Source organism: Cuculus canorus, chromosome 13, assembly GCF_017976375.1.
Source record: "Cuculus canorus isolate bCucCan1 chromosome 13, bCucCan1.pri, whole genome shotgun sequence".
NCBI classification, from domain to species: domain Eukaryota; kingdom Metazoa; phylum Chordata; class Aves; order Cuculiformes; family Cuculidae; genus Cuculus; species Cuculus canorus.
The window spans coordinates 15415830-15441264 of NC_071413.1; the positions used below are offsets into that span (position 1 = coordinate 15415830).

General features: G+C 38.5%; 1 protein-coding gene across 2 annotated transcripts in view; it reads left to right on the forward strand.

Moving 5' to 3' along the window:
• NFATC3 (nuclear factor of activated T cells 3) overlaps positions 1–25435 on the forward strand; it is a 73100-nt gene that overhangs the window by 30217 nt on the left and 17448 nt on the right. For both annotated transcript variants that reach the window (XM_054078671.1, XM_054078672.1), the window contains exons 4-9: positions 13877–14076; positions 14655–14827; positions 15603–15743; positions 18019–18074; positions 18702–18828; positions 20574–21626. In XM_054078671.1, the coding sequence (XP_053934646.1) occupies positions 13877–14076; positions 14655–14827; positions 15603–15743; positions 18019–18074; positions 18702–18828; positions 20574–21626 (1750 nt within the window). The remainder of the gene's footprint in view (positions 1–13876; positions 14077–14654; positions 14828–15602; positions 15744–18018; positions 18075–18701; positions 18829–20573; positions 21627–25435) is intronic.

Genomic DNA, 25435 nt, shown 5'->3' on the forward strand with positions numbered 1-25435 from the left:
GTCATGCTTTGTAATTATATCAGTTTTGGGATATCTCCAATGTTATACCTATATCAATAAAGACATACCAGCAGAATTTAAATGTCTTGGACTGTCTGCTCCTATTTCTGTTCCTCAGCGATCTCTTCCCTCCAAGCTCTTGATCTAATTAATTTCTTCTCTCAGCCTGACTCTTGATCATATTCTTGGAGGTATTTATCAAACTCTTTCCTCTTTGATAGCTTACATTGAACTTTTTTATCCCTCCATTTTTCGTCTTAATAGTTTCTGTCTTTCTCTCCCTCCAAAAATGGATTGGTTATCTGCATCCTGTTTTCTTTCTTGAATACATTTCCTTATTCCAACTTTCTCTTCATCCAACTTTCATGTTCCCTACAAAGCTGCTCAGTGTTTTCTTTTTCATCGCAATACCATTGTTTACCAGTTCCAGCTTTCTCCAGTTGTCAGACCTACTAGATTTCTTAGCACAGTAGAGGCAAGTTCAAGTGCTTATCAGGGTAGTCTGTGCTGCAAAGTAGGGAAAATTGAGGATGCTTGGACTAGGCTGGAATATGAAAGCTAGCCAGGCACATTTCTTCATATGGAGCATTGTATTGCTTTAGTTGGTGGAGAACAAGTAGACATAACTTGCCCATGCCGGGGCACTGGAGTTGAACACATCGTTGGTGACGACAGAAACTTGCTTGCTTGCTTTCCTCTGGGTGCTTGGCTTGCACTGATATTTGCATTAAGGGAACTTGGTTTGCTGCTGTTTATAAGATTTGACAATATGTGTAGGCTTTCTTTTGATTACAGAATTAGATGCCTCTAAGCTGCAGTGCTAGGTGCAAGTCAGAAAAAGAGATTTGTAAGCTGTGACTTACACCAATGATAGTTTTTAAAAACTATTTTTGCATTAGAATTGAGAAATATCTTGTTGTGTCGATAATGCTGTCTTTAAAATGGGGTTAGTATTTATGTGCCTGACAGTGTTGTGCTTAAACACATGGATCGTACTATGCCTCTCTAAATTAAAATGAATGCAAATGCAAATCAATATTCTATTTTGCAGTTTGGTCTCTTCCAGCTGGATTAGAAATTAATTGTTGTGCTTGATGGGAGAGAGGAAGTTATGAAACAAAACATTGATTTATATTAACTTTTTACTCACTGCTGGGAAAAACAGTATGCTAGGGGCCAAGTTTGGTGAAAGGTAAACACTAAATAGCTGTGAGCAGATGAAAATGACTTTATTTAAATACAAAAATGACATCTCATCCAGCACTTTCGGAGTCTTATTACGCAGATCCAATTCACGATATGTGTTTACTATTTGTTTCTGACACAGCTTTTATTTTTGGTGCTCTTAGCTTTACGCCAGTCACTTCTGTGTGTAACCATTGCAATAAAGAACTTGGTATTTTCTTGTGTGAACTAACTATGCTAACAAATGTCAGCAAAGAGAAAGGATGAGCGTAAATAGAATGTTTCAGTCACAAAGGACCTACAGTGATTATGAAGTCCAGCCACCACATCTTTGGGTGCTGGAAGACTGTATGCTTTTGCGTGCTACACAGTTCATTTTGCTCTTGAAGGTTATTTTATAGAAAGCTAGAGTATTTAGTTTCTAAACTGTGAAACTTTTGTAGCTCTGCATGTGCAGTTGATTTATTATTTAAAATAAACATTTTAAGATAGCAGATAGCTTCAAGCCAATAATCTGTTAGTGCATGTCATTAATCTGCTACTAATACTGTACCATACCTGTTGCTAGGAGACTAAGCTTCTGATAAATTTGGCATCATCTGTTGTGAGTATGTTTAATCAGCTTATTTCCAAATATGAGGAAAAGAAATGAGTGGAGCATCATGCTCTGCTTTGTAAGTTCATTGACTTTGAGGAAGCAAATTCTGTAATGATATTCTCTTGTTTTCAGCTTTTTTGAGGCAAATGTTGTACATAGCAGATACCTGTCAGTGTAGCCCCTGCCTTCCTGGGAGTATGTTCCAGCTAATCTGAAACCTGGAGCAATTGATTTTGCCCTCCTAGAGAATCCACAAGGTTGCAGTGACATTTTTCCGAGGGAAAGAATAAATAGCTTGCTGGAATGGTTAGTGAGAAGAAAGGTAGCATGTTGAGCTTTTATCATACAAATTATGTGGAATTTTTGTAATGCATTGTCAGAAGACAGAGAGAGCCTCTGAGTGCTGTCTGCCTCTGCTATTATAATTCAACAGGTTCAAGTACTTACTTTACCCATCTACAAAGCTTCTTATCCAAATAGCTGACACATTTGGTCTGACTGCAAATAAATGATCACCGACAGTCATTGGTCCCAGCCAGCATGGGTTCAGAAGGGGAGGGTCCTGCTTAACAAACTTAATTTCTTTCTATGACAAGATTACCCGCCTGCTTGACCATCTTTCTGGATTTCAGTGAAGCCTTTGGTACAGTTTCTCACTGGATCCTCCTAAGCAAACTCTCCAGCATACAGCTGGACAAACACGTAGCGAGCGAGCAACTGGCTGACAGGCCAAGCTCAAAGGATCATGGTAGATGGGGTTACATCAACCAGTCACTAGTGGGGTTCCACAGGGATCCACCTTAGGGCCAGTACTCTTTTTATATCTTCGTAAATGATCTGGATGCAGGACATGAAGGTTTAGTAATGAAATTTGCGGATGATACTCTTGAGGGCAAAAAGGCCCTGCAGAGGGACCTGGACAATTTGGGGAGCTGGGCAGTCACTAACCGCATGAAGTTTAACAAGAGCAAGTGCTGGTTTTTGCACCTGTAACATGGCAACCCTAGATGTCCATACAGACTGGGGAGTGAGAGGCTGCAGAGCAGCACTGTGGAAAGGGATCTGGGTGTTCTGGTCAAAAGCATGTTGAACGTGATCCAGCAGTGCCCTGCCAGCCAAGAGCACAACCACGTCCTGGGGTGCATCAAGCACAGCCTTGCCAACCGATGGAGAGAGGCGATTGTCCCACTCTGCTCCACACTGGTGCAACCCTACCTCAAGTACGGTGTGCAGATTTGGATGATGCAGTGTAAAAAGGATATCAAGCTACTCTAGGGTGCCTGGAGGAGGCCACAAAGTTGAAGTGTCTGGAGGGGAAGTCATGTGCGTAGTGGCTGAAGTTACTTGGTCAGTTCAGCCTCAAGAAGAGGAGACTGAGGGGAGACATCATCGTGGTCTGCAGCTTCCTCACAAGGGGAGGAGGAGCAGACACTTATTTTTGTCTCTCTGGTGACCAACGATAAGGAAATAGTAGGAGGATGTGCTAAGGGAGGTTTAGGTTGAATATTAGGAAAAGGTTCTTCCCCCAGAAGGTGGCAGAGCGTTGGAACGAGCTCCTCAGGGAAGCAGTCACAGCGCCCAGCCTGACAATATTCCAGAAACATTTGGACTGCATTCTGAGGCAGGTGATGTTAGTGTCGGAGTTGTCCTATGCAGGGACAGGGGTTGAACTTGAAGATCCTTGTGGGTCTCTTCCAACTCAGGTGATTCTCAGCCTGTGTGAACCATGTAGTGGGCTGTATTGGGAAAAACACTGACCTTCAGATGAGATTCCAAAAAATACATATATTGATATTTGTGTAGGCATCTTCTGCTCTAGAATCCCTCAGATATATAGTAAAAGATACATGGGTGCATCTACTAGATGTTTGAATACTCATTCTAGAAAATACAATGTGAAAAACATTAAAACTGGCACACCGCATGATACAGTCATCTGCTTTTTGTATCATATGTTCACTAAAATGTGGAAAAGTATTACTTTTTTACCTGATGTAAAACCAATTTATGGGATTTTTTTTTTTCTGTAGGTTATGTGGGAATAAGCTATTTCTACCCTGGAAATGCTTGTCCAAAAACTGGCCATCCCATAATTTCAGACTGGGAGTTGGTATTTCAGGAACAGCACAATTTTTTTCAAGAGTATAGAGCAACCTGCAGATGGATAGTGTATTGTGATGCCTACTTGGATGTGACTGGCAATTCTGCACCGTGTGAAGTTGTACTAATTAGTCTAACCCTAGTTCAGCTATGAATTTGTCTCGGTTCTTTTACATTCAATAGAAATGGACAGGGCTCTGAGCTAAAACAATTTTCAAAATATGCCTGAAATTAGTATTTGAACACTTTCAATCCTGTCTGCAAACAATGAGTGAACATTTGTAAGAGTGTGAGATTTCAGAAGTAGAAGGTAAAGTTTTTAAACCCTGAAGGATTTTCTGTATGATGTGTAAACATATGGTATGGTGACCAATAGTGCACTGGTATTTGCAATTACTTGTTTGCTTTAGTCCTTTGCAAGACCCTTTTGTCTTTGTGATGACCTTTAAAGTGTTTTTAAAATAGTGGCACCAGTCCAATCTAATGGTTTATTAAAGTTTGCTCCTTCTTTGTCTCGCTTTTTTCACAATTGCAAAGGTCTGTGCTGTTTTGAAATCTTCAAACCAGTCTGCTCAAGCTTGTTTAGCAAATGAGGAAGGAGGATGCTTTTTTGATGTGCCTGCTTATCCTTCTCATTTGATGGAAAGGTACACCGAATAAACAAGTGATAGAAAAATAGGACTGCCCTTTAGAGGAGGGAAATAGATGTTGATTCAGTTTAACATATTTAATGTTAAAATTAGATATTAGGTTTTTTGTAACATTATAATCTTTGCAGAATCAAGAATGAAAAAAAGGTTCATGCTCTGTTAGGACTATACGAGCCAGTGGTTGGGGTATTGCCCAGAAGATCTGAATGGCATTTGCTTCCATGAATTTTTGCCTGTTTCTTTTAAACAGTTCATTGAAAATTATAGGTCAGCACTCACTGCACTTCTGCAATGCCTCAAGGGGTGACCGTGGTCAGTCTGACTTTCACAGACTTCCCTGAGCTCTAATATCTTGGGTTTATATACGCTTGGCCTCGAGCCTTTCAAAATGCAACTGTTGATAAAGCCATGATGAATTGTACCACTGGTGTTAGTCATCGTTATGTCTTTTGTTTCAAATTATGTTCATTTTCATGCCTTTGGATCTTTGTCATCCCTTGCTTTTATTTCCAGGTCAGTGTTAATAGGTTTGCTGTTCAGCTTGGCAGAGTAGCCTTTCAGCTTTTAAACTAGCAGCTTTCATAGTCCTTTGGGAAAGTAGCTGCATAGCACTTGAAAGTGAAATTCATGTGGAGAGATGCCTGAAGAAAATCTTGAAAGCCACGTGCCAGTGAAATTCTGGGCTTGTGGATCACATCTCTGTTGTCTGAGGGTGAAACATTTCAAAGGCAAGTTTTGGGTTTTTTCTTTAAATGGGACTTTTTTTTAAAAAAAAAAAAAAAAGTATTTAGTGAGATCTAGGTGGTTTTGTTTGGTAAACAACTGTTTAGAGTGGATTAAAATTTAATCAGTGAAAGTTCTTTTCCTTTAGGATTGTTTAGATCTTAGGGTGAGTTTTACAGTCTTTACTTATAACAGCCTTCCAAAGTAAAAGTAAAAATACCTAATTCAAGTGAACACCTTTATCTTTCCTTTCGCCTCTATATAATTGAGCTTTCACTTTCCTCTTGTGCTCCCCTTCCCCTGTAACTTTGGGGGCTGTTCTAAGGAATACAGAAGTTGCTGAAATGCATCCAGCTGCCATGGGACTATCCAGGAGGAAATAACCCGTTACAACATGCTTTTTATATCAAGGTGCTGAAAAGCTTAGGACATCTGTCTGAAGTAAACGCTTAGTAAGTGATCACAGTTCTTTACAGAGCTGTGTGTTTCCTTCCCTATACTTTGAGTTTCAGCTGAGGATTTTTATAGAGATACTGGTGCATTTGGTGAAGCTGGAGTTGTTCATCGGGTCATTTGTTTGCTGAACTTACCACAAGTTTTTCTTCTGACGTGGCTTGTATTTCAACACTATGCCCTATTTTTAGGGAGGCCTATTTGTATGTAAAAGCTTGCTTGCTTTCTAGTTAGCCTACTTTACCCATCCAATAGTGCCATATGGATGACACTGGATCCAATGACCTGGATGAAGGCATTGAGTTGCACCTTCAGCAGGTTTGCTAAGCTAGGTGGAAGTGTGGATCTGCTGGAGGGTAGGGAGGCTCTGCAAAGGGATCTTAACGGGCTGGACCGCTGGGCCGAGGCCAATGGCATGAGGTTTAACAAGGCCAAATGCCGGGTCCTGCACTTGGGGCATAACAACCCTGTGCAGTGCTACAGACTGGGGGAAGAGTGGCTGGAGAGCTGCATGGAGGAGAAGGACCTGGAGGTGCTGGTTGACAGCCAACTGAACATGAGCCAGCAGTGTGCCCAGGTGGCCAAGAAGGCCAATGGCATCTTGGCTTGGATCAGAAACGGTGTGAACAGCAGGTCCAGGGAGGTTATTCTCCCTCTGTACTCGGCACTGGTGAGATCGCACCTTGAGTACTGTGTTCAGTTCTGGGCCCCTCACCACAAGAAGGATGTTCTGGAGTGTGTCCAGAGGAGAGCAACGAAGCTGGTGAGGGGCTGGAGAACAAGTCTTATGAGGAGCGGCTGAGAGAGCTGGGGTTGTTTAGCCTGGAGAAGAGGAGGCTGAGGGGAGACCTTATTACTCTCTACAACTACCTGAAAGGAGGTTGTGGAGAGGAGGGAGCTGGGCTCTTCTCCCAAGTGACAGAGACAGGACAAGGGGGAATGACCTGAAGCTTCGCCAGGGGAGGTTCAGGTTGGATATCAGAAAAAAATTCTTCACAGAAAGAGTCATCAGGCACTGGCAGAGGCTGCCCAGGGAGATGGTGAAGTCGCCTTCCCTGTAGGTGTTTAAGGAACGGGTGGATGAAGTGCTGAGGGACATGGTTTAAGGGAGTTGGACTCTATGATCCAGTGGGTCCTTTCCAATCTAGTGATTTTATGATTCTATGATAAGCAGGGAGACAGCTGTGCCAAGGAGGAGTACTAAAGCATTGATACAATCTTCATCTTCAGTTAGCAAGCAAATGCAAGGCACGTAAAGGATAACATGCGTATTAAATGCCAGTGAAAACTGGGTTAAACATAGCAATTTCCTTCTAAATGCTGGAGAGTTTTGCACGAGAATTGTTTTAACAATGCAGTCAGATGGGTTTTGGCGCTATCTGAAAGTCATTAGTACCTGGTATTGTTTGATTGCTGAGCATAAAACCTCACTAATGAAATTATTTTTCTAACCACCATCTGCCCCCACTGCCCCAAAGTTTTAGTTCTATTTTTTTTTTTTTAATCTGAAGGAGTAGGCACGTGACACCATGACATCACTTCTGGGTTCAGTGACACACTATTAGCTATTGAGGGTTTTAGTAAATAAATAAAGGGGGATTTGGTTCAGGAAAACAATCTATTTAAAGGTATACTTGTATTGTCTGATAAGTACCAGTTTACTATGAAGTATATATTCTCTGCTGAATGTTTTTCTCAAGTCTTGCTACGGGTCTTAAGAAATTATATCTTTTGGATAAATAACATTTGCATTTGAAGAGAATGGTGATGCTTGGTCCACAACAACAAACGGAAAACATGGACCTTCTTACTCTAAAGAAAGGCAGGGAGGGAAGGTAGAACTCCTAAATGTTAGAGACTAAAAAACATCTTCTCACAAGCATGTCAGGTGTTTCCTTTAGCTCAGAGTAGGGAACTGATAAGTGAACCAGATATGGCCCCTGTATAATCTGCATGTAATCTGGAAAAATGCTAACTTTTTTGCAGGAAAAGGTTCTCACCACTACCACAAAATTCCAGGTTTAAATGCTGCTGGCTTCAGTGATCAAATTAATCTACGTAGTCTCTAACATTACACTGGTTTTTAAGGATTTTTCCGTATGTGCATTAAGAACATGTGAATGTTTTTGTGATACAAAATACAACTTCTTGATGATCCAAAAATTCCTTCATTAGCCTTTGTAGTTGCTTGGTAGAAAGCATAATCTAAGTACTGACATGCATGCATGACTCTACTGCATGCAGCATAGTAATGCGGCTGGAACTGCCTCGGCGTGAAGCTCTTCTGGCTTATCCTGTAGTGACCTTCAGTCTTTAGCCTTCCAGCTTTAGTTTAACTTACGCATGCACTGACCTTTGCTATGGAAACGGTATAGAAACACAAAAACAACTTGGCTGAGTTTCCCCTGCGAAGCAGTGGGTGGTGTGTCAGTATTCTGTTACCGCGGAGGGTTTCTAGAGGTCAGTAGTGACAGCCTGCACCAACTTACTAGCTGTCTACAGCCTGCTGTTTGCTCCTCCTGGGAAAGGAGTGTATCTTTTTAAAGTCAAATTAGTCACTTTCTTTGGTAATGTGCAGCTCTAGGATTGCTTGTTAATAAAGCCAGTGCTGAAGGAATACTTGAAAATATACCTAGTGCTCAACCCCTGGCGTAAGTTACTGTCTTTCTACAAGTGCCGCCTGACTGAATCTTTGGCAGGCTGCTATTGTAGCAGGTTATTGTAACGTGTCTTCATTGTGCTGGTTCTGCACTTACCAGTAAGCCGTAAAATGGTTTGTTAATTTAAATACCTACCAGAGACACTGAGTTCTTATTTGTACGTGTTGTATATTCTCTGCTAGTACAGATACCACGGCTTCATTAGGTATTTGAACAAAACATAGTATCTGTTCTTTCAAGTTAATTATGTAGGTATTTTCATTGAAGACCAATTAGCAATTTTATTTACTGACTTAGATGTTTGGGCTGTTGAACATACAGAACTCTGCATAAAGCCGATGAGGTAACAAGGAAGTGTCACCAAGCTGTCAATGAAAATAAGAGCAATCAACCTTTTTTTGAATGAGAACAAAACTGTATTTAAAGGAGTGCATTTTAAATTCCAAAATATGTCATTGTTCTTCGTTTGGAGTAGCAAGTCTCCTTCATTATTCACAGGACAGGTATCCAAATATTACCTTTCTTTTGGGGGAGAGATGACACCATTCCTAGGAGACAGAAGTTAGTTCAGATTCTGTGATAATTTGGTCTCCAGTGGGTACTAAGGGTGGTGGGCAGAAAGTTCTGCTTTGCTTACAATGTGAAGGTTTAGTGTAGGGAAAGACATCCAAGGCTGACTGTCAGCAGGATTATTCAGGTAAAGGCCTTCAGAACACTTTCATGCTCTTCAGCAAACTGCTGAGTGTGCGTGCAGTTAAAGAACACAGGAGTACCTTCAGATGAATTAACAAAGTAACCCAACAATGTCCTGGGATGCAGTGGCTGTCTGTCATAATGTGGTGCTGTGCACAGTGTGGTGGTGTCACCAAAGGCTTTGAAAGATTATGTAATAAAAAATACACAGGATGCACAAACATCCTCTCCACAAGCTGTTGGATCATGTTCTACCTGCCCCTTGTCTCACTGGCCCCACAGACTCTTCTGTCTTATTACAGATGTTCTACAAATTTTCAGTGTTTAAATTTATATTTCACAAAATATTAATTTATGAAGTCTGCTGCCTTGCCGGTATGTTCCTACTCTGCTGAACCATATAGATTCTAGTACCTGTAACAAGACTTCATTGCAGATCCTTTACAGCAATTCATTTGAGATGCAGCTGTAGTGTAAGCATCTAGCTGATGCAGTTTGGGCTGGGGAGCTTTGTTGGCTTGTTTGTTTTGAGACTGGTTTACACTAGCATGGCTTGCAAGTATGTATGACGTTTTCAGGGGTTTGTCCCGATTATTACAGAAACTTTTTAATTGAGATACTTTATATGTTTCTGTATTATAACGTGCATAAGTGTCTTCTAAGTTACTATAAAAGTGTATTCTGTTGCATTGTAATATTTTTTCTTGTATTTTCCTTAGGGCATTGGATTTCTTGTTTGTTTGCATTTCATTTAATATATGAACCAGAAGGGGAGTGACTAAAGGTAGTACTACTCCGTAGGATATTGTTGTGGGGTTTTTATTATTTCTTCTGAAACTGTAGTAATGTAGCTTCACCATTCTACGTTGGTATAGCTGATGTACTGTAGTCAGGTGAGACAGAGCATCATACGGAAAAGGCACTTGATAACCTGCTGATATGTAACTAATCTGTCAGTGGAGTAGGCATTTCTTGTCAGAGTTGCCCAGCGCTTTCCCAGCCCACAACATGCTTTGCAGAAACCAGGCCTTGCATGTCTTCCATAGCATGTCCTTGAGCAAAGGTTCATCCTCTGTGCTCATCCAGATAACGGAGGCAAAACTAGTATTAGACACAGCTTTGAGCAATTCAAATGTAGCAAACGCACATAGAGTCTCACAGGCACCACTGTGCAGCCGCTGGAGTGGGGTATGTTTTGCTTCACTAAATTAAACTGCCTGGTGTAGGCTTCTGCAGAGGACAGTTTCTCCACTGACTGCAGACAAACCAGCTTAGTTTTACAAATATCCCTCCCTCCCCTCTCCGTTGCTCTCTTATCACTAGTATCTCTAGAACTGTTGCGTACATGCCCATTGTTAAGGAAGGGGAAGATACCTTTAATTGGAACTTAGCTTTGTCACAGTGACCCTGTTTGGAAGTTATTCAAATTTCTAAAAACATCTGGCTTGTGATTTATATGGTTCCCAGTATTAGAGTGAACACATGTAACAAACGTCACATTTACGCTGTGTTCCATTGTGTTAAGATTTAATTTTAACTCTAGAGAAAATGGATGGTGGAATCAGTGTGGAGAACTCGGGACAAGCTGGCTGCTGTAGATGCTAAGCTAATACATGGCCTTAAATTTTCTTTAAATTCCTAAGTTCTGTTTTGTAGAAGTAATGAAAATACTCATTTGATATTTTAAAAAAAAATATTTTGCAAAGATTTTGGGAGTCCTGTGTCGAGTATAAAAAGGGATTTATGCATTTATGTATTTAATTGATAGAAGAGTCCCTGTGCTCCACCGTCAATATGACAGTAATCAAGAGTGAAGTTTGTGATCCTGTTGTGTTCCAGTAGTTTCCAGGTGACTTCTGACAGAAGAAGGAAGAGAAACCTGTCAGTACAGTGGTGGTCACAGGAGGTTCTTTGTCTGCCCTGTAATGTTTGTAACTGCTTGAATATCACATTTATTTAAAGAAGCAGCAGCTCTGATGATGTAGACTGTCTCCAGTCAATGGCTGAGGGTTTCTTTGGTTTGGTTTGTGGGGGTTGTTCTGATGGATTTAGGTATATTTGTACTGAGAACTCCAGTGAGAACAAAAAGATTTTACATATTTGACAGAACAAAAGCCTGCAAATAGATATATATGTATAAATGCAAATAAATGAGATCACGTAAGAAATTATTGGAAATATGTCAGTTATAGAACAGGATATTGTATTTGATTAAAGCTGCCATGACTTTTAAAGATTGCTTGGCTTTTGGGACAGATATTTTTTCCTTCATTTTAATGAGGGTCGCAAGGGCTAAGGATTGTTAAACCTATGAGGAGATGTGACTTTTTGATTTAATGTTAAGTCAGTTTATTCTGCTTGCCTGTGTACACATGAATTCTTAGTGGTCGCTGAAATCAGATGGAGAGACAAATGAGAATTCACTGAGTTTAAGGACAGAAACCAGTCTGCTTTAGCGCTTCATTTGTAGTCTATGTACAATGCAGTACAAATGTAGTCTACATTTTATGCTAAAAGTTGAACAGGACTGGCCTGTTAAAACCACCACAGCTGGGAGATGTTGTATATCTCCCAAGAAAGGTACAAGGAAATTTGAGGACAATAGAATTCCAAATTCTTTGTCTACAACCATGAAAAGCAGCACAGTCTCCTTACTGCAGTAATCTCCTAGAGATCTCCTAGCCCAGAAAAGCAATAGAATAATAGAATAAAAGCTGTGCTTCTGAACATCTTCCTTTCTTTATTCACTTTAAAATGGTAGAATGGGCATTTTCTCTGAGAGCAATCTCATAATGCTGTGGTTGTAACAAATAATGTGTCTTTATATGTCAAGCTTTTGCATGAGCTGCTCAAGATGTGTATGTTTTTGCCCAAGAACAGAGGACTGGATACAGTCACTTAAGAATTTTGATGGGTTCTGAGGAGATTTAAAGGAAAAAATTCAGCCTTAAAAAAGTTTGTCTGACAGCACCCTTCACGGGCACTTAAATTTCAGTGACGAAATGGCAACTCTGGTGTAAAAATCCAGAAAAGATAATCGGCTCTTTCTCCCCAGGTTCTTAGATTTTTTTTTTTTTTTTTTTTAACGGTTGGACTCGATGATCCAATGGGTCCTTTCCAACCTTGTGATTCTGTGATTCTGTGAAGTGTGGTAGCTTGTCTGTAGATTTTTATCTGCAGTGTGTCTCCTTCAGGAATTACTTCAGATTGTGTGTATGCTGGATACGAAGAGGTGAAGAACGAGCCTCAGTTGTTGGTTTGGGTTTATCTGAGTAAGCCAGTTTTATTTGTCTTAGGTGGTCTAGGTTTTGGTTTTTCTACTTCTTGATCACATTTAACCTCATTGGGCAAATGGCAAGAACACTACTAAAATATGACCGTGCTGTTGTATCTTGATGGATTAATTAATGAGTATTACATCTTCAACAAAAGCATTCATGTAAGGCTGAAAGCTTTGAGAACAACTTTTAAAGATCCAGACTTCTGTTGGAAAACAGATTTCTGCTCTTGATTGAGAAAACACTAATAAATCACAGGACTGATAGGTGCTGCAATAGCTGTAACTTGAATACAGAAAACAGTTGTTCATGTAGTGTCCATAAAACTTACTGCACTCAGAGACAAGGAATCTACAGTGGCGCTTCTGATTTTACCTACTACTGTGGGTGTCCTTACTTTTGTTAATAGGTTAAATTCACATGGTTTTGTTTGGGTTTTAAGTGTTAGTTCTGTAAAGAGCTTAGATAATACTGTTGTGTGACCAGATGACTCTCCCTAGAGACAAAAGTATGAACACAACAAAGTCACATTTAAAGAATGACTGCCTGACTCTCACTCCAGGTTGAACAGAAGTTTGTGTTGAAGTTCATGAAATGTAAATATACTGCATTATTTACATAGAAGCTATCTAACTTGTGGTGTGCGTTGATCTGCCAGTTGTTGGAGGGTGAAGTAAACTACAGGGGCTTAACAAGATGTTTTATAGCCTTTGGATTTAAAATTGCAGTGGCCAAAGGAAACTTGCATGTCACTGTGGGTTAAGTTTGTTTCCTTAAATCTTCTGGATAATATGTTACCAATGTACTATTACAAAACCAGCATGTTCTTTTAGAGTTCATTTATTTAAGTTTCTTTTCACTGATGTTTCAACATATTTCCTGCCTAGAATTACCTCTGTTACCTCTAGCAACAGGTGGTTTTATGACAACTGAGTGCATTGGTGCTTAGTCTTATATTTAAGAAAAGGAAAGATGCATGCATTAACGTTTATCAAATTTTGGGGTTTTAAAACATTTTCTTTGCCAAAAATAAACCATACTTGATTTTTCTAGAGATGAATTAAATTGTCTTTATCCTAACATAATAAACTTACATTCAAAAGACCTTATAAGTTTAATGAACTCACTAATGCATTACGTGTTTAAAAGTTTAGTTTTTCTACTGTGGTTGATATTTCTAGAAACTAGGTGCGTCTTAGTAAAACTGGTAACTTGACTGTGATTAAAAACCCTATCAGAAATGTACCTATAACATAGCATAGGTTTGTAAAAATTCTGTAGAGAAAATTATTCTTTTCTCTTTGAGATTCAAAAGTAATACAGATTTTTCAACATCCTTTTGTTTCTGTAAATGTTGTTGAATATTTGTACTGGAGGACAGGTATCTCTGTGTTCTGATTCTGATGAGATTGGAGATCTGAATTAAATACTACTCTGACTCTTAAGGCTTTGTACTAGTTGTGTATTTATGTTACGCACACACAAATGCAGTAGAACTCGACTAATATTTTAATATTTCATCTACTCTTTCATCAGCTCCTGGGCTACAGTGAAAAACCAGTAAACCTACAGATGTTCATCGGAACAGCAGATGATCGCTACTTGAGACCTCATGCGTTCTACCAGGTGCACCGAATCACTGGAAAAACAGTTGCAACAGCTAGTCAAGAGATAATAATTGCCAGCACAAAAGTTTTGGAAATACCACTTCTTCCTGAAAATAATATGTCAGCCAGGTACATTGCAGCATAAATTAGTTGTATAGTTGCTATGAGTCTTTTTGGGTTTTGTACAAAGGTGTATATTTTCCACAAATTCAGCTCATGATTCAGCTCTTTAAATGTGCCAATGTTAAAAAAAATAAGTGTTCAGATAGTCAGAAGTTAAGGAGCAAAGAGACAGGAAGGCTCTTAAGATCACCAGGGAGATGGATGAATGCTTCCCAATCAATCCATCCATATATATATATATAGAACCCCACACTGTAAAACTGCAAGTGGATCACTGGCTGGTAGAGTTTTTGTTTGATTTTATGAAGTCATACAGCTTTTTTCTATGAAAATACAGTTATACAGTTTATTTGGTTCTTTCTTGATTGAATGTGGTGATTACACTTCTGGTATCTTGGTGTATCTTTGTCTTGTGTTTGATTTTTTTGTTGTTTTTTGATGCTAAAGGATCTTTTAATCTCAGACATTTGAAAAAGGATAACATGGGGTTAACAAAAGAAACGCTTACAGAGTATGCTTTGGCAATAGTTTGATTCATTTTCTTCCATTTCTCTTCTAATCCATCCATCCTCACCTATCTCCAGTATCGATTGTGCTGGTATTTTGAAACTTCGGAATTCAGATATAGAGCTCCGTAAAGGAGAGACAGATATTGGAAGAAAGAATACCAGAGTGCGACTTGTGTTTCGTGTTCACATCCCACAACCTAGTGGAAAAGTCTTATCTCTGCAGACTGCTTCCATACCTGTTGAATGCTGTAAGATTGCTTTAACTGTACATAATTTATACTCATGTTTTCTGCATGTGTCGGTAGTATTCTGACAATAAATATTGTCAGAATTATATATAACAAGTGTGTTTAAAAAGGATTGTGTGTAAAGACTTAAAGATACATTAATTTTTTGTAATCTAATTAATGATGGGACTCGCCAAATGGCAGCCTGGAAGTCTGGAGGAAAAACGGTGTTTTAGATTTGAAACCTAATAGTGCAATCACGCAGCTAGCAGCTTCAGGAGTTCCTGTAGATGAGCAGAGGCAGCTAATGTGTCTTGGTGAAAATAAATCTTAATTTCAGGAAAAAACAATACCATTTCATTTGCAAGAACCTGTACCATTGCTTGTCTTTATGCACTGTTATCTAATGAACACCTGAACTTCTAAAGAGTCCATTTTTTAACTGCTGGTGCTAAGAAATCAAAACATGACCTTAAGCAATCTGAGTTTGTCCTAGAGTTCGTTTTGTCCATAAAATACTAAAGTATTTTTTAAACCAATATTCCTAAACTAAAAATGTAATTTGCTGTGACAGCAGTGACTGCTGGGATTCATGGCTTCTTGATGTTTGTTTTGTATAATTTTGTAATTTCAGTGTAATTCTAAAAACCAAGGTAAATCATGCAGAAATGATTTCTGTATGTAAATAGATGGTTGTTTTAGTTTCATCTCCGATTCTCCAGTTAGGATCATAAAAGAAATGTCACTATAGTTAAAATCATGAATAATGACTTTTTTTCCTTAATTTATTTTAAAGCTCAGCGATCTGCTCAAGAACTTCCTCAGATTGAGAAATACAGTATCAGTAGCTGCTCCGTAAATGGAGGTCATGAAATGGTGGTGACAGGATCCAACTTTCTACCAGAATCCAAGATTATATTTTTTGAAAAAGGACAAGGTAAATATTATCTTTTACTTTTTTTTCCCATGAAAACAAAACAACAAGTGCTTCTGAAACTTGATTTTAGGAAGTAAGGATTTTCTGGAGGAAAAAAAAAACAACCAACCAAGTTCAGTCACAAATAGCAGTTGAAACTTCAGATTGGGCACTGATCTGTGTGTAGGTTGGCAATTATTAATGAAATAGTTTACTGATTCTGGAAGACACTACAGGTTATCTGGGTATAAATTGTGTATATTTGAAAGATGCCATTGACCGATCATTCTCCTTCATATGAAAAAATGAACATGGGAGCTATGGAAGCATGCTGTTCATCTCATTCATCATCTCATTGATGTGATGTTACATCTGGTTTAGTCATTGCACATAAACTGGCTTACTCCCTACCTAATAAAAAAATATTCGTTATAAAACCTACTGATTTTTTTTTTTCAGTATATTTCTGTAAGATTTTCTTTAGGAATTAGTAAAAAATGCTCAGGATCTGCTCAGATCAGTGTGCAGTGCAGTGCGTGATGCCTGTCTGTAACTGGGCAAGCGGGCACATAGGTAAAATACTGGCAAGAGGCAGTACTATGAACAGCAGCGACCTTGTATAGGTGTATTGAACATCTGTGTGCCCAAACAGGTCAAGTATATACCTGTCAAGAAATCAGAAATGTTAGTCCTATTACAATTCTTGTTCTTTAGAATCCAGGTTCAGTGTTTGAGGCAACACTTCATCACGGGCAAGAACTGCAGCAGGCTTGCACTTGTGTATTGGCAGAGTAACGCTAAAACTTAGATTGCAGACTTTGCTTTGTGCAGTGAACTCTGTAGAAGAATTTAACTGCTTCCTACTGATCTCATGAAATGAAAATAGTTATCCTTTGGGAGGGTAGTAGATTACATTTTACAGTGTAATACATGGGAAATAAAATCTCAGAAGTAAGCAAGATACTTCCAGATTTTGGATGAATATTTCTAAAACACCTTTCTTTAAATAGAAATACAGTTTTTGAAGGCTTTTTTTAAAAAAAACACCATATTCTTCCTCTCTTCTATCACTTCAATAGTAGTACAACTCCATAAACTACAGAATTTAACACCAAAAAAGCAGGATCAAATCTTTTTCCTATTTAGTGCACTGCAGCCAGATATGATGAATGTTTTGCAAGTTGTCTTTGTTTTTGTTTTGTGGTGTACACAGGTGCATGCGCTTGGGTACCTACAGAATACTCAGAGATGTTCAGTTGGCCAGCATTCCTTCCTGGTTCTGTAACATCTTGCTCTTTGTGTTTCTTACTTAGACTAAAATGCATGAAAAATAATTGAAAATGTAGGACTAGTTGTGTTAACACAAGGGGTTCCTTTTCTTCCTTGATTATCTCTTTAATATAGAGAGCATAAATTTGAACAACTTAAATTGTCATTGCTGTGACTCAAATACCTGATTTGAACTTTTGGGAAACCAGTAGCAAAAGTAAATTAGTAAAACAAAAAGTTTGCAACCAAGTCCAATTCTTCTAGATCTCCTTATTTCCTTAAATAAGTAAGTAAAATAATTGGGTTTTTTTATTAGCAAACACAGCATAAGTGGGGGTTTTATGCAATATGTTTCAACACACAACTTGAGCGCCTTTAAGGAAGTACTGCTGCTAGACAGTAGGTTCCCTGATAACCTGAACAAAACCCCACAACAGAGAACTGAGCGTTCAGTTAAGGATAATGGGTTATGCTAGGTCAGAGCAGAGAGAGGTGATTCACTTGCCTCATGACACGGACAACTTGCCCAGTATTTGAACTACAAGGTCTTTTGGTTCAGGGGAGGGTGTTTGTTTTGAATGTATAACCTGTGCATATGTGCGTGAAGATCCAGGGTGTGTTATCTGTGTGTGGTGACTATGAGCCAGCAGCACATTTGTTTGAATAATCGCAATTCTTAGTCGTAATTTAACTACCTTTTCTAAAAGTGTTTTTAGAAAAACGTGGAAAGAATCCCCCTATATGCTTATAGCACATGCTGCCTCCTCTGGAACTGAACCGAAGTGTGGGTGATCAGCGGGTTCTGTTAAAATGTAGAGTCCTGCACAGCAGTGTCTGTAGTGGTGAAATCCTAAAGCATCCCTATACTTTACGCTTTTTTTACAATGTCTCTGTCAGTTGAATGGCCTTTTTGAGACTGAAAATAAATGTAGTTTTATATTAAGTATTTAAGTGCTTTTCAGATTTAATATTCAAGTGTTTTAGAAAATGCTTCTTGCTTGAATTATTTCTAAATTTCTCTCAACAGATGGACGGCCTCAGTGGGAGGTAGAAGGGAAAATAATTAGGGAAAAGTGTCAAGGGGTGAGAAACAATTTTTCTTACTTTAGAAAGCTTTCTGTTTTAAAATGAGAAAATAAACACTTTTATTGTTGTTCAGAAATTTAGACTTCATTTAGTAAACTAAGTAGATCATTGGCTGATTCAGACAGGCAACTGAGAACTTTCTAACTGGCTTACTGCTATAAAGTAGCCATTAAGATGATGCTTTGAAGGAACTGGAAATAGTAGCTTGTTGTGGAAGCAATGAAAAAAGAAACTGCAAAAAAGCAAACTAAAGATAATTTTGCTAAGATGACAAGTAATTTCCAGTGCATTCAAATTTTTATTGGAAGCTTAATGGTCTAAAATGTAATTATTTGATTGCTAGACGTTTTTTATGTTTTGGCTGATAAACAAGCAAAGATTGTGTCTATTCAATTAAAAGCATTACCTTCAGAAGACTTGTATTTAAAAAAAGAAGAAAAATATCCAAATAAAAGTTTGCTTATAGTACTGTTTTAATGTTTAATATAAATACACTTAAAGTTTACCTATTTCAAACTAGAAGTTTGCTTTAGTTTTGCAATAAGTGTCTTTATTTTTCTGTAATTATATGCAGTTTCATTTGCGTGTGATACGTAAAACTTTCCTGTTTCAACTTTCATACAGGCAAACATCATACTTGAAGTTCCTCCGTACCATAACAAAACCATTACAGCTGCAGTTCAGGTGCAGTTTTATCTCTGCAATGGCAAGAGGAAAAAAAGTCAGTCTCAACGTTTTACTTACACACCAGGTATTAAATAAAAAATTTAAAAGTTGCATTTTAAAGTAGACATTTGAAAATAATTCAGTCTTATACCTTTGACAGGTAGATAAGCCCAGCTTTGAATTGTTTGTAATACAACTTAAGCTTGTCTAATTAAAAAACTGAAATTTAGAGGACTAAGCTAGTAGTACACTACAGCCCAGTATCCTCCATTACACTTTTTACAAAATAAATTGCATTCTACTTTTCCTTGAGAATGATGGTGAATCTCAGAAGCTGCTTTTCTAAATAACCATAGTGATGACATAGAAGTTAGTGAGATCATAGAAAAGCAGGCTTAGGCATTTTTTTCCCCAAAAAATGTCAAAAAAACCCGCAGCTTTACATAAAAGGAAGATAAAAAGATAGGGTTTTTTCCACCTCTGGACACATTGCAGCTTGTTGAGAGAAAATAGTTTGTAACTTACCCAGAAGCAAAACCTGTACATGTCACCTGTATGTGTACTTAAAATATCTTAATATCTTACTTTGGTGTGAGGAAGTAGTTGCTACTAGAAATGCAATGCCTGATCCTTTGCCTGCCACTTACTTTCTTTTCTTTTAAGAAATTCATTCCTATTTATAGTAGTTAGAATTGACAAGACACCAGTGATGGTGTTAGACCCTTTAGCACTGATGGGAGAACTTGCAGGCAGTGTCTGAAAGAGTCTTTAAAGTTGGGTATGGATATTAATAGAAACTTCTAAAAGCTAATGTGTACGCTGACAAAGCCGACTAGGGTTTGAGTTTCACTCGTGCTCTGCGTGTGCAATTTAAACAGTTTTACCACTAAGTATATATTAATTGTGTTATAAGACTTATGTGGTATTTTTCAGCCATTCTTTAGAATAGCAGCTCCTAAGGTACTTGCAAGACATATATTCACCTTTATTTGTGTTTGAGAAATCCATGTTTAAATTAAATGATGGAATGAAGTAATGACATGGCTTAAATAAGAAGCAAATTTAATTATAACTGCAGCTTTTATTACATAAACATTTTAAAATCCATTTTATATATAAACATAACAGTTCCAGTAACTGTATTTTATAAAGTTGAGCAGTTAAGCATTAGCATTTTTCTACTATTTGTGTTTATTCAGTGCCTTTTCATGAGTCTACCAGTAACTTAGAAAAGAAAAATTCTGTAACTGAAGGTGTGTCATTTAGTAACTCTATTACAAAAACAATTGTCATTCTGAATTTGGGGAATATGCTGACAGAGCTGTTGTAATTAAAAAAATGTGCACTACGCAAACTAGTTTTACTGTGTTGCTGAAGTTCTGCTGCCATCTCGATCAGAGACAAGGCAGCAGTTCAAAGTCAGCTAAAAATGTCATTCCCCTTTTCCTCCTGCCCAATACCAAACTCTTGTCTGCCTGTTTTCAGTGGAGCCCAGCAGCAGCCCCCACACATGCAGCTCTGAGCTGTGCCCTCTAGATCTGCTGGACCTTCTCTGGCTGAGCTGCAAATGTCTTTAAAAACATATGTTGTGCAGCAGGGTGTTTTGAAAAGGAAGCAAACTGCCTTTGAGTAAATGCCAGGAGAGTTCTTCTGGCTTTTAAGGATTAATATATCAGGCATACAGTTAAAAACAAATTAAAGCAGATCAAAAGGGAAATTAGGGCAAGGACATTAACAATACTATTGTGGCCATTAAACAGCAATTAGTGTATATTTATCACAAGATACAAATGGGTTGAAATTGTAAATACCATGTTTTGCTTTTTCTAGTTATAATGAAGCAAGAGCACAGAGATGAAGTGGATTTGTCTGCTGTTCCGTCTTTGGCCCTGCCTCACACGACCAACATCCAGGGCCTTCATTCCATCCGAACTCAATTGCCTTCATCAGAGCAAGGGCATCCACATGACAATTTGCTGTCCACATCACCCAGGAACCTTGTGTGTCCAGTCCAACCACCGTACACAGCAATGGTGACCTCAGCAGTATCCCACCTGCCGCACATGCAAGGTAGAAACCTTAGTCCAAGTGAAGAGTGTCACATTTTGCCTCCTGCTGTGGTTCAGTCTTTTCAGGTAACATCAGCACCTCCCGTGAGGCCTTCTTACCAGCCTATGCAGTCTAACAATGTGTACAATGGACAGTCTGGTCTTCCTATGAACTCTGCCTCCAGCCAAGGATTTGATGCTCTTTCATTTCAGCAAGACACAGCTGTACCTCATTTGATAAATCTAGGCTGCCAAGCTCTACCATTTGAAGATTTTCATTCTTCAAATCCAGGTTCCGTGTCAACATCAAGTACAGCAGGGCACCCGCTTGCACACCCAGCTCATTCAGGACAGTCATCTTCTCACCTGCCGTCAATGGGATACCACTGTCCGAGTGCGGGGCAGGGCTCCATCCCTGCTGCAATGAGTCGGTCCCTCGGGCAGTCTTCTCCCCAGCTGCAGCAAGTCCCATACCATTCTACAAATCCAGCATCTGCTTCATCCCCATCCCCAACAGCTTCCCACCCTTTGGTCCATTCTCCGCTGTCTGGCCCTTCTTCACCCCAGCTGCAACCTATGCCTTATCAATCTCCTAGCTCAGGACCTGCCTCATCTCCCCCGACAGCTGCTGTTAGTCACTCGGGACAGCACTCCCCTCAAGCACATAGTCCAGCATTGGGAGGTCTTAATGCAGCATCATCCCTAGTCCACCATACCGTGTGCGATTCATCTCCATTTTCACCAGATGGGGCAGCTATTAATATTAAACCAGAACCCGAAGATCGAGAATTGAATTTTCAAACAATAGGACTACAAGACATCACACTAGATGATGGTAAGTAAACATAATATTGTAATCCTGGGATATAATCTACATTAAATGAGAAAGTAGGTGTGGGAAGGTCATTCTGTTTTATTTAGAACACACTCCTCTTCACAGAAGTAGATTTGCATCATCGAAATGGAGTCGTATTTTTCTGTCATTTAAAATTAATGATATCAGCTGTAAATCTGTAGTTATACAGTTCAAGTACTTTAGTTTAGTTTACCCCTAGTTTTGTTTTTGTCATAAAATAGGGCTTGAGGATCAACTTTTACACTTTCACGCCTTCTATACAAGGAATTAATTTGAAGCCTTTGCTCACTGTCTTGTTGGGATGTTTCAGTGAAAGTCATCATGATAGATCTAAGCTGCATAAATGTTCACAAAACTCTTTAGTTTACAAAACTTGTTTAACTAAGTGTAAAGGAAGAGATTTCGGATCCTAAATGTCAGGGTATTTGAGGCATAGATGCAAAGCAATTTAGAGAACATGACTGGAAGAACAGAAGGCTTGGCCTTAGAAGGTGTATAGGAGGTGCTTGGTATTGATGATGGGAATCTTACTAATATCTCTTTTCCACAATAGCCTTGACTGCTATGGTGTTTGGTTTTTTTAATCATCCCCAGTAATTACTTAATTGCATCAGCAGTACTGTACAGTGTAGGCCATCTGTTAAACGTGACATGTCAGTCCCTGGTCCTTGCATAAGTGGAGCTTTGCTGTTGTTACCTCCAGTCAGTAGTAAGAAAATTAAGTAAGAAATGGCTTGAAAGACACAGGGTGCTAGGAAGAAAACGGCAGAAACTGATAATAGAGTTGGGCTTTCAGTTAAATGGCCACCCTAGTTAAACAAAGCTCTCTACTTAGAAACACTGTTTATTAATCAGCTGGAAAGGACGAGATGAATTCTATCATGGACTTGCTGATGGAAGAAGAACAAGATTTTATGAAACAGAATGCAAAAAAAAAAAAAATTATTTTCTGTGTTGGTATGAGAGGAATGAGAAACCTAATGTTTCCAGAAGTGCCATGTTACAACCTACCTTTTTCTAGTCCTTCTTCCTTGTGCACTCTCAAAAAATATGTAGAAATAAATAAAATGCAACTAAATATGGCAGTTAAACTTTTCACAATAAAAGCAGAAGTGTTTAGCATTTATGAGCATCTTGGCAGTGTGTTCATACCTGTTCAGAAATTAAAATGAATGCACAGTAATGAACGCCATTTTTTTCCCTATATCAGAAATATTAGTTGTTTTAGAAACTATTTCCATTGTTTAACACAACGAAGTTACTGAGTTGTTTCTGTGCTGACAAAGACTTCGAATCACAGGAGAAGCTGCAAGAGCCACACTAAAAGCGTGGCCACTTGCTAATAGTTTAGAGAAGTATCATCAGTATACGTGTGAGTCAAATGTCTGCAGCTTTATTAATTTCTTTTTTTTAAGTAATGCTTGCTATAGAAGTTCCAAGGAGGTCTGAAAGCTGATGATTAAGCTATATGCTTCGTACATGAAGAATCAAATATGGTTTTAAATGCTAAACTAATATGTGGAAGTAACAGTATGTTTGCAAGCATAGAGATCATCTTCATCTCAGTTTAATATTACCACCATTTGATGGCTGCTTGAGGGGGTGGGGGTGGGTTGTTTTTTTTTTTCATTTCCAATCTGCAAATACAAATCAGATGTTCAGCCCAAAACCTGCCGTTCCAAAAATCTTGAAGGCATAGTGGCAAGAACCAAGCTGCTCAGTTCTCTCAACATCAGTAAATACTCGCTCTGCTTAATCAACTTTAAATAAAAAAACATGTAGACAGGAACATTTTTTATATTGTATCTAACATATTGCTGTGGTTCAAAAAACAATTTCAGAATTTTTCTTTTATGTATAACTGAATTCTAGTTTCTGTACAAGTAGAGCTAGACAGAAAGAGCAAATCACTTATTGTACAGTAATATTAGAACAACTAAAAATCCAAACAAAATTACATAAATGCATGTTTTCCCAGCTAATATATAAAACCTGAAAGCTATATTTAGTTGGAAAATAGGTTTTTCAGGGTTACCAATTAAGGTAAAATAATAAGCTCAAAATAAAACACTAAGGCAAAGCCAACTGAAAATTTTACAACACGTCTGGATTACTGACCTTAAATATTGAAGCTGGTAGTCCTAAAGTAAAAAAAAAGAATTCCAAACCCCCTGGCAACATGAATAATCTTTCTTTTAAGGAACGTGCACTGTTTCAAAATTAGCAGAATTGCCAAGAAAAGAGAACGTTTTAGCAAATTTTAACAAAATTTGAGTATAGTATGGGAGCGCTGCCTCGTGAACAAAATGGGTCCTGGAAGCTCTTTAGCTGGCAGAGTACCATTTAAAATTCTTTTACCAAAAAAACCCCAACCAACTGAAACCAACTGCACATAAAGGCCTTGCAAATCCCCCACCTACAAAAGTGGCAGTCTGGATAGCAGTTGCATAAATTCTTTTAAGCAAGACTCCTAAAAGTGAATCTTATTGCATCTCCAGCCAGCATGCAGGCTTTTTCTTCAAAACCCACCAAAAAACATCAAATCCACTACTTGATGCATAACTACAGAGCTGCTTAATCCCTCAGTGTTCAAGCCAAGAACATCTGGATTAGTCTTGATCCAGCATCTCCTGGAAGGCATAACACATCTGGATTCACCATTTATAGCTTCTCTGCAAAGTCAAACATACTGGCCAGTGACCAGAATGGAGTATCTTCTAAATTCTGTTTTATTCCTTTGCCCAGTTAGAGCAAGCTGGGCTCTTCTCAGACTGTGGGTGAAAAAGGATTACATAATTTAAAGGCAGATCCTCTACCTTGGTATCTGCTTAAAGTACACTTTTTTATTTCTTTTTTTCCTGCTGAAGTGAGTGTGGATATCTGATTGATGTCTTAGGCTTTTCTAATATCCACCTTGAATACGTTCTTCTGTTTGCCTTCCCTCTTCCCATCCTTGCTTCCTACACGAAACACTTTCTAATTCACTTGAAGAAACAAGGGAGCAAACTGCATGAGAACACCTTGATATGAAATTCAAATGATGTTATAGAAAACATTTGAAACCTAACAAAATTTCAAAGTAACTTGTGCGGTTTGATACTGCTTAAAAGGTGTTCTGAAAAATAGCACTCTTCTGCTTAGGTCTTTGCAGGAGTCAATCTGAATGAACTGGTACACTTTTGGACCGGAACTAAGTAAAAGCAGCTTGTCCCCTCTGCTTTTCTTCCCCCCTGTCCTCACTATTTTGGACCTTCTTTTTCTCTTAATATCTTCCAGCAAGTCTGCCCTCTGCCCAACTCCCCTGGCTCCTATTTCCTGTATAGGCAGCAGAATATATAGGGCTGCAAAAAGGCATAAACAAGGCAGCTGAAACAACAGAAACGGGCTGTTGGTGATTTCTGTCCTTGCCCATATCCATCATCCATATTGTGCTCTCTTGCACTCATCTGATAAAGGTCCCATTTCTTCCCCACTTGTTAAAACACCTCATCAAAGTCAGACTCAGTCTAGTTATAGCATGAGGCCTTAGTAATTAAAGAGTCTGTTTATAGAAATTACTCCTAGTGTGGTGGTTTACCTATTCCACTGTCAAGTTTTAGATTTAAATCCGTTCTAATGCTGTTCATCTAAAATTTATTCTCTTCTGTTTTGCCGTTTAGGAATGAGTTTACCTTGGATTTCATTGCTTTCTACAGTGATCAGATTTCTAAGATGTACAACTGTATTTATCCGTTTTAAGGTATTATGGTAGGCTGTATTCAGCAAATCAGGATGACCTTCTAATCCTC